Source organism: Xyrauchen texanus, chromosome 13 (genome assembly GCF_025860055.1).
Source record: "Xyrauchen texanus isolate HMW12.3.18 chromosome 13, RBS_HiC_50CHRs, whole genome shotgun sequence".
Lineage (NCBI taxonomy): Eukaryota > Metazoa > Chordata > Actinopteri > Cypriniformes > Catostomidae > Xyrauchen > Xyrauchen texanus.
In genome coordinates this window covers 45,533,874-45,543,873 of record NC_068288.1, presented here as the reverse complement: position 1 = coordinate 45,543,873, position 10,000 = coordinate 45,533,874, and the positions used below count along the sequence as shown (strand labels likewise).

Sequence of the window (10,000 nt, the reverse complement as noted above, 5' to 3'; positions counted from 1 at the left end):
GGGACAGCCTGCACCAACAACCAGTTAGTCGATCACATTTACACACCAAACTATGAATGTGGGGACTTGGTAAATGTGTATTTAAAATGGCAATTTATTTAATGATTGTTTTGAAGTTACATATGTTGCACATATACTGCATATTCCTTTTGAAATGTAGTGCGTTCAGTTCCTCTTTTGTGGAAAAAACCCATACATTTTGCCTGTTTAACAGATTTTCGCCTTCTCTTTCACATTATTTGGCCATCTTCAGTGATGTGATATTTCACACTAGCTTTGGCGTTGATTGCATTTCGTCATAGTGTTTATATATTCGTGGTTACTCTCACTTATTCATAAAAATACTGTATTAATGTTATTTTGTGTGTCTGTGATTGTGTGTTAGGTTTGGGATGGATTTGAGAGTGTTGGGCAGAAGTCTTCAATGATCGCCGAGTGGCTTTGCATCGGATCCTCTGTTTTTCTGACGGGGTTTCAACAAACGGCAGACAGCGGGGCAGGTGAGAGTCTAACCACAATGACAACAATACAACAACCTTTGCATCTTTTTATTGCTCAGTATGACGTAAAATATCTGATTTAGAGTTAACATGAAAATGATGGATAATACAAATATTCAGCTGATATTTCCCTTGATTTTTCTTAGTTTCATCTCAAACATGTTCTTCACTGACACTTTTGTCCACTTGATTAACAAGTACACTATTGTGGCAGGGCGGATGTCCAGATTCCGCACACCCGGCCCCTAATCAGGCTAATCAAGCCTTAGAGAAGGATAAAGGCCAACTGGAGACGGCAGTGGGGGAGAGAGAGATTTACGGGCAGCTGTCCGACACCTGTGTGTTTGTCTTTTTGTTTAAGTTCCTTATTAAAATATTATTTATATTGTCAAGCCGGTTCTCCGATACGCCATAGCTTGGTCCTCAGCCACTCCTCCAACCTCCAACGGACGACAGCCGCGCCTCCCCTGACGGATCAGAGGCAGTCTTCCGGCCCCTGGCAGACGGAACGCCCCGCCACTTTCTCGGGAAACAGAAGGGGACTCCCCGCCCTGGCAGCGGTTCTCCCACTCCAGATGGTCGGCCAGGAGCCCCTCACCACTCACGGTCGGCGGTCTCATACCCCGCTGCGTTTCAGTGGCTGGTAGGGGTCTCCTCTGCCCCTGGCAGCGGCCCTGAGCGCTCCAGGCAGTCAGTTAGGAGCCCCTTCTCCCTTCGCGGTCGGTGGCGATTCGTCCGCTCCATCCTCCGGCGGATCGCCGCGGCTGCTCCATTGGGGTGGATGGTAGTGGCGAGGACTCTACTACGGTGCATCCGTCCTCCTTCCCGGATTTCACCACCAGTGTAAAGGGATTACAGGAAAGGAGGAGGCCAGAACAATTAATATTTTAATGAAGAACTAACCAAAAAGACAAACACACAGGTGTCGGACAGCTGCCCGTAAATCTCTCTCGCTGTCGCACTTCAGTCTCCAGTCGGCCTTTATCCCTCTCTGAGCCTTGATTAGCTGATTAGGGGCCGGGTGTGCGGAATCACAACTAACATGTGACACAACTTTATGTGGCCATAATTGTTTGGTGTGGGGGAAATAATGCCACACTCTGCGCATGACAGTTGTCATTTTTCAAAAATGGATGGAAATCATTTTCAAATAATAAACACTGGTAGATTTGTTTATTTCACTCTTTGTTTAGAGTCTCATAGTTTTAAACATGGATTCATATAGTTTCATATTGTAAGTCTGGGTCTGAGACGAGGCTAAAACGGTAAAACTTTATGCATATAAGGCATTTGATAACTACCAAATATAAATGATGAAAGCCTGGTGGAAAAATAAATAAATAAAATACATTTTTAATGAGAACGTCATATAAGTAAAATAAATATTCTGGGACATGAAAGTGCCCAAAGTTGAAGAAACACCCATATATAAGTATTAAAATAGACAATAAATAGCATGAAGTATATGAAGTGATGCATGAAATGGAGGGGAAAATCAAAGATAAAGACTCTCTCTCTCTCTCTCTCCTCAGATGATGAAGAGGCAGCACAAGAACAGGAAGAGCTGGTAGCTATTGATGAAGAGGCGGATCTGATCCAGGCCGAGCGGATCTTGGTGGACGCTGAGCACTGGGATGGAAACATTCAAAAACGGCAGAAGAATCAAGAGAGAGAGATTACAGCACTGGCTGATATGATGCTGTCTATGAACATCGATGACACTGAGACACAACAACCCCAGGGTCAAACACAGGGTCAACCCCAGGGTCAAACACAGGGTCAACCCCAGGGTCAGACGGATGAACAGGGCTGGCAGGTAACAACATTAATGATATTAGTAATATTGTGACTATGTGCTCATGTGGGTTATGGGAGTTCAAATCTGGCTTGTGCCGTTGTCAATAGTGTTGTCAGTCTATATTATACTGTGCTAGTCTATACTATACTGTGCTATACTATACTGTGCTATACTATATTATACTGTGCTATACTATACTGTGCTATACTATACTGTGCTATACTGTACTGTGCTATACTGTACTGTGCTATACTATACTGTGCTATACTATACTGTGCTATACTATATTATACTGTGCTATACTATACTGTGCTATACTATACTGTGCTACACTATATTATACTGTGCTATACTATACTGTGCTATACTATACTGTGCTATACTATACTGTGCTATACTATATTATACTGTGCTATACTATATTATACTGTGCTATACTGTGCTATACTATACTGTGCTACACTATATTATACTGTGCTATACTGTACTGTGCTATACTGTACTGTGCTATACTATACTGTGCTATACTATATTATACTGTGCTATACTATACTGTGCTATACTATACTGTGCTACACTATATTATACTGTGCTATACTATACTGTGCTATACTATACTGTGCTATACTATACTGTGCTATACTATATTATACTGTGCTATACTATATTATACTGTGCTATACTATACTGTGCTATACTATATTATACTGTGCTATACTACACTGTGCTATACTATATTATACTGTGCTATACTATACTGTGCTATACTATACTGTGCTACACTATATTATACTGTGCTATACTATACTGTGCTATACTATACTGTGCTATACTATACTGTGCTATACTATATTATACTGTGCTATACTATATTATACTGTGCTATACTATACTGTGCTATACTATACTGTGCTATACTATACTGTGCTATACTATATTATACTGTGCTATACTATACTGTGCTATACTATACTGTGCTATACTATATTATACTGTGCTATATTATACTGTGCTATACTATACTGTGCTATACTATATTATACTGTGCTATACTATACTGTGCTATACTATATTATACTGTGCTATACTATACTGTGCTATACTATACTGTGCTACACTATATTATACTGTGCTATACTATACTGTGCTATACTATATTATACTGTGCTATACTATACTGTGCTATACTATACTGTGCTATACTATACTGTGCTATACTATATTATACTGTGCTATACTATATTATACTGTGCTATACTGTGCTATACTATACTGTGCTATACTATACTGTGCTATACTATATTATACTGTGCTATACTATATTATACTGTGCTATACTATACTGTGCTATACTATATTATACTGTGCTATATTATACTGTGCTATACTATACTGTGCTATACTATACTGTGCTATACTATACTGTGCTATACTATACTGTGCTATACTATACTGTGCTATACTATACTGTGCTATACTATATTATACTGTGCTATACTATATTATACTGTGCTATACTATACTGTGCTATACTATATTATACTGTGCTATACTATACTTTACTGTGCTTTACTATATTATACTGTGCTTTACTATACTGTGCTATACTATACTGTGCTTTACTATATTATACTGTGCTATACTATACTGTGCTATACTATACTATACTGTGCTATACTATACTGTGCTATACTATACTGTGCTATACTATACTGTGCTATACTGTGCTTTACTATATTATACTGTGCTATACTATATTATACTGTGCTATATTATACTGTGCTATACTATACTGTGCTATACTATATTATACTGTGCTATACTATACTGTGCTATACTATATTATACTGTGCTATACTATACTGTGCTATACTATACTGTGCTATACTATATTATACTGTGCTATACTATACTGTGCTATACTATACTGTGCTATACTATATTATACTGTGCTATACTATACTGTGCTATACTATATTATACTGTGCTATACTATATTATACTGTGCTATACTATACTGTGCTATACTATATTATACTGTGCTATACTATATTATACTGTGCTTTACTATATTATACTGTGCTATACTATATTGTACTGTGCTATACTATATTATACTGTGCTATACTATACTGTGCTATACTATATTATACTGTGCTATACTATACTGTGCTATACTATACTATACTGTGCTATACTATACTGTGCTATACTATATTATACTGTGCTATACTATATTGTACTGTGCTATACTATACTGTGCTATACTATATTATACTGTGCTATACTATACTGTGCTATACTATACTATACTGTGCTATACTATATTATACTGTGCTATACTATAATATACGATACAATAATATACATTTTATTGGAACTTTGATGCAAAACAAAAGATATACTGTACTATATTATTTATTTTATTGGAACTTGAATGCAGACCTATACTATACTATACTAGAAATTGGATGCAAAACAAAATATATACTATATTATCCTACATTGTAATATACTATACTATACTACTGTATGCTATATTATAAGATACTACACATTTTATTGGAGCTTGGAGGCAAAACAAAAGATATACTGTGTACTATACTACATTTTATTGGAACTGATGCTAAACAAAATATATACTATATTATCCTACATTGTGCTAGACTATACTGTACTATAAGATATTATACATATTATTGGAATTTGGATGCAAAACAAACGAACCAAATAAATAAATAACTATTTATTTACTAAAGTTAGATGTTATGCATCAACTACCAAAAACATAATTCTAAGTAACCATGCATACGTTTCATTTTAGTGTATTGAGATTGCTATTACTTAACAGTTTTGATTTATAGATACTTATGGTTTCATTAAAGGCGTTATGCTGTTAGCGTGTGTTACTGTGGTCTTTTAATGTTTTAATGCTGCTCCTCTGTTGTGTTTTGTCAGATGCAAGGCCACCAGAAGAAAAGAATGAAGCAAATGATTCGTAAAGAGTTGAGGAACACGTCAGTCATGAGTGATGAAGAGGAGAGGCGTGTCCGTAATGTGTGGAACATTGATCTGAAGGACAGATGGAGACTGTATCGGTAATATACTCCCCAAAACACACACACACAACCTCCGTTACACTATAGAGAGCGCACACACTTTCCACAAGATGGCAGCATTGAACTACACATTTATACAAGCAGCAACGGTGAATTACATAACCTGTATTTTCTGTCAAATTATGTCAACCTGACATGTTTAATACAGGATTAAAGGTGATCTCTGATGTAACATACAGTATATGACCGCTAGATCTGATTAGAGCTGTCATAATTTATAAAGAATCACCTGATTGGGATTATCTGATCTTCTTGTGATTATTTGACATAGCCAGATTATTAGGTTTATTATTACTATTATTAGCAATTTCATTTTGTTTAATGTCAATATATATATACTGTCTAGGCCATAAAAAAACGGACTTTAATTGTTAATATATATATATATATATATATATATATATATATATATATATATATATATATATATATATATGTTTTTTATTTATATATTTTTTTAATGTTTTTTTTATTTATTTATGTTTTTTATTTATATATATTTTTTAATGTGTTTTTTAATTTATTTATGTGTTTTATTTATATATATATATTTTTAATGTTTTTTATTTATTTATATATATATATTCTTTATTTTTATGTTTTTTAAATTTATTTATATATTTTTTTGTGTTTTTTATTTATTTATATTTTTTTTTTGTTTTTATTTATTTATTTTTTTATGTTTTTATTTATTTATATATATATATATATATATATATTTTATTTATTTATTTATTTATATATTTATTTTTTATTTTAATGTCCTCTGTCAAGAGACTTTAGGACGGAGTTCTATGAGTTTTGACCTTTTTTAAAGATTTTTAGCACTCTGCAACACTGCTTTAATGAAAATGTTTATTTGTTGTATTTTTTAAATGTTCTTTATTTTACATATGAATTAGCAGCGCCTGCATTTAACCAGTGTTCAATGTGCCTGTCATCACTCTTGAACAGAGATCTAATTTCATTGCAATATTTCATAGAAATTATTTGCATTATATATTTTTGTTGTTGTTGCCCAATTCACCTTTAGTGTCACCCAATTGGTGTGATGCATGTCCCAGAAAACAGCAGTGTCTGTCTTTTTAAAGAAAACCCTATTATTTAAAAAACAATCACAAAATCGTTCTTGATGTTAATTTACAAAATAAACAATAAATAAAATAAAACAAAAAAGCAGTCAAATAATAATAAATACATTTGTACTGAAACTGTGATGTTAGCCCAAATTAACTAAAGTGAATGACTCGTCAGCCAAACATTCATAATTGTATGAACTTTCACATTTTCTCTTCTTCAGTCTCTGGGTGTTGCGGTATCGCACTGATCTCCGTACGAAAACTCTCCAAGCTGAGCAGGTCTTCCAGGATGCAGCTGAGCGACTCAATGAAATCCGGCGTCATGAGGACCTTTGTGTGCTACGAAAAGCTCGGGTCGTCGGTATGACGACCACAGGAGCAGCGAAATACAGACAAGCTCTGCAGGAGCTGCGACCCAGACTGGTGATTGTGGAGGAGGCAGCGGAGGTGCTGGAGGCCCACACCATCACCACACTCAGTCGAGCCTGTCAACACCTCATCCTGATCGGAGATCACCAACAGGTACAGCGTAAAGAAAAATGGGGGCTATTGAGGTCCAAAAATAGACGACTTGAAATATAGTGCATGGTCACCGCTAGATAAGTTAACCCCGCTATAGTTTACATTTGCATTCCCAACCCGAAAATGTGAACGGGATCCATTTTTCTCCTTATACCTCAGACAGATCCATGAACAAAAACACATTTATTCACAGTGTATTTGTGATTCATGGTATATTTATCTTTATGCATGTAAACCTGCACAGCTGAGGCCTAGCGCAACAGTGTACGATCTGGCCAGGAATTTCAATCTGGAGGTTTCCATGTTCGAGAGGCTTGTCAAAGTGAACTTCCCATTTGTAAAACTCAACTACCAGGTTAGTTCGTGCACCATCACACCAGCCATTGAACTATAAAATAACTGCATCTTGCTTATTAAAAAGGTAATCTTGCTGTTTTTATTTTTGGTGTATACTTCTAGCATCGCATGAGGCCAAGCATTGCTCGACTCTTGACTCCTCATATCTACGCAGAACTTGAAAACCACCCTTCTGTGCATGAGTATGACAATGTTAAGGTAATTCATTGTTTAAAAGCCTTTGTGGCAGGGCGGAGGGTGGGGCCAGGTCGTGATCCTACACACCCGGTCCCGTATTAGGCTAATCAAGCCTCCGAGAGGGATAAAGGTCGACTGCAGAGGATCTTTATCCCTCTCGGAGACTTGATTAGCCTAATACGGGACCGAGTGTGTAGGATCACGACCCGGCCCCGCCCTCCGCCCTGCCACAGCCTTCAAGGGATATTTCACCCCCAAATGTTTTCATTTCTATTTTTTGGGTGGACTATCCCTTTAATTAACGGTGCCACTTACTTTAATATAACATCAGACCTGGCTGCAAATGATCACGGTTTGCTAAAAAATAATTTGTTTACTTTGATCTAAAATCTGTGCAACGTTTGTTCTACAGGGGCTTTTAACAAATCTCTTTTTCGTGGATCATCCTCATCTTGAAGAGGAGATTAAGGATGGGCGAAGCCATCAAAACATTCACGAGGCTAATTTTGTGGTTGCGCTTTGCCGCTACCTGCTGCGTCAAGACTACAAGTCTTCTCAGATCACCATTCTAACGACTTACACCGGACAGCTTCACTGTCTGCGAAAGCTCATGCCCTCTGCTCAGTTTACTGGAGTCAAAGTCCATGTAGTTGACAAATATCAAGGCGAAGAGAACGACATTGTCATATTGTCTCTAGTGCGCAGCAACCGCGAGGGTAGGGTCGGTTTCCTGAACATCTCAAACCGTGTTTGCGTAGCCCTCTCTCGTGCTAAAATGGGTCTCTATTGCATTGGAAATATGGAGATGCTCAGCAAAGTAACGCTGTGGAGCAACATCCTTCAATGTCTAAGAGAAAATGATCAAGTGGGTCGTGCATTAATATTGAGCTGTCAAAACCATCCTGAGAAGCAAGCCCATGTTTCAAATGCTGACGATTTCAAGTGCGTCCCTGAGGGTGGTTGCGATCAGCCCTGTGAATTTCGCCTGGAATGTGGCCATGTGTGTACCCGTATGTGCCACCCTTACGATGCGGACCACAAGCAGTACAAGTGCACCAAGGCCTGCATCAAGGAGCTGTGTGAACTCGGGCACAAATGTCCACGCCGCTGCTACCAGAACTGTGGTCCATGCCAGGTACGCATAGAAAAGATAATACCGTCATGTCAGCACAACCAGAATGTACCATGCCACCAAGACCCAGCTGACTTTGTGTGCCAGGAGCATTGCCAAAAGTCCCTCGCATGCGGACACCCCTGCAAGGCACCTTGTGGAGAACCTTGCACTGCTCGGTGCATGGAGAAAGTTTCCATGAAGCTGAAATGTGGTCACATGCAAGAAGAATCATGCCATGTTTCCAGGGATTCAAAGAAGGAGCCACATTGCAGGATGAGGTGTGGTACTATGCTGAAATGTGGCCATCCCTGCCCCGGGACTTGTCACGGATGCTATCAAGGTCGCCTCCACAAAGGATGCACCCATAAATGCAAGCAAAACCTTGTGTGTTCTCATTTGTGTCGGGAGCCCTGTGTAAGAAATTGTCCACCATGTTCCCAACCGTGCGAGAACCGTTGTATCCACAGTGTCTGCAAGAAGATGTGTGGTCAGTCTTGTGCCCCATGCGCTGAACCCTGCGCATGGCAGTGTCCGCACCAACGCTGTACCAAGCTGTGTCATGAGCCATGCGACAGACCCCCTTGTTCTGTTCCCTGTTCCAAAATCTTACCTTGCGGACACCCCTGCATAGGTCTATGTGGAGACCCATGTCCAGACAAGTGTCGCGTTTGCCATCCAGATGATGTAACGGAGATCTTCTTTGGCAATGAAGATGAACCGGATGCTCGCTTCATCCAGTTAGAGGACTGTAAGCACCTGTTTGAGTCCACAGGAATGGACACTTACATGGATATGGATGAAGCTCAAGGTGCGGAATTGGATCAAAGGGCGATCCGGCTTAAGGATTGTCCCAGGTGTCGCACTCCAATCCGTAGAAACCTGCGGTATGGTGCTCATATCAACCGCAGCCTGTCAGCGATTGAGATGGTAAAGGAGAAGATCAATGGCGAGCCTGCTGTTAACAGGCATCAACAAGAAGCCCTTAGTTTGCAACTGGATGGGAAGACTAACTTGAGGCAGTATCTTCCCAAAGAGTTTGCTTCACTCAAAGAGATGCTCGACACAAATAACCTTTCGTTCCAACAACTTTGGCATCTTGAGAACATGATGACCTTCCTTGAGAGTTTTGGGAAGCTGAAAAAAATGGAGCAAGAACACATGACAGATTTGACCAATATTGTGGTGTTTTCTCACAAGGTTGGAGAAGGCTTGAAGTTCCTGTTTGATCCAACTCAAAGGTTTTCAGAGCAGCAGGTAGCAGATCTTGAACGTGAATTGAAGAGACTCTTCTACCTGGCTGAGCTCAACGCTCGCTGTAAAATGGCTTTGTTGAA

At 38.5% G+C, this 10,000-nt stretch overlaps 1 protein-coding gene across 1 annotated transcript in view; it reads left to right on the top strand.

The window, feature by feature from the left end:
* The window catches only part of LOC127653908 (NFX1-type zinc finger-containing protein 1-like), a 25,063-nt gene that overhangs the window by 14,209 nt on the left and 854 nt on the right, over window positions 1-10,000 (top strand). The window contains exons 7-14 of the mRNA XM_052140755.1: window positions 1-23; window positions 386-500; window positions 2,033-2,316; window positions 5,257-5,396; window positions 6,718-7,018; window positions 7,263-7,373; window positions 7,478-7,573; window positions 7,965-10,000. The exon at window positions 1-23 is cut by the window's left edge and continues 121 nt beyond it; the exon at window positions 7,965-10,000 is cut by the window's right edge and continues 854 nt beyond it. Of these exons, the coding sequence (XP_051996715.1) occupies window positions 1-23; window positions 386-500; window positions 2,033-2,316; window positions 5,257-5,396; window positions 6,718-7,018; window positions 7,263-7,373; window positions 7,478-7,573; window positions 7,965-10,000 (3,106 nt within the window). The remainder of the gene's footprint in view (window positions 24-385; window positions 501-2,032; window positions 2,317-5,256; window positions 5,397-6,717; window positions 7,019-7,262; window positions 7,374-7,477; window positions 7,574-7,964) is intronic.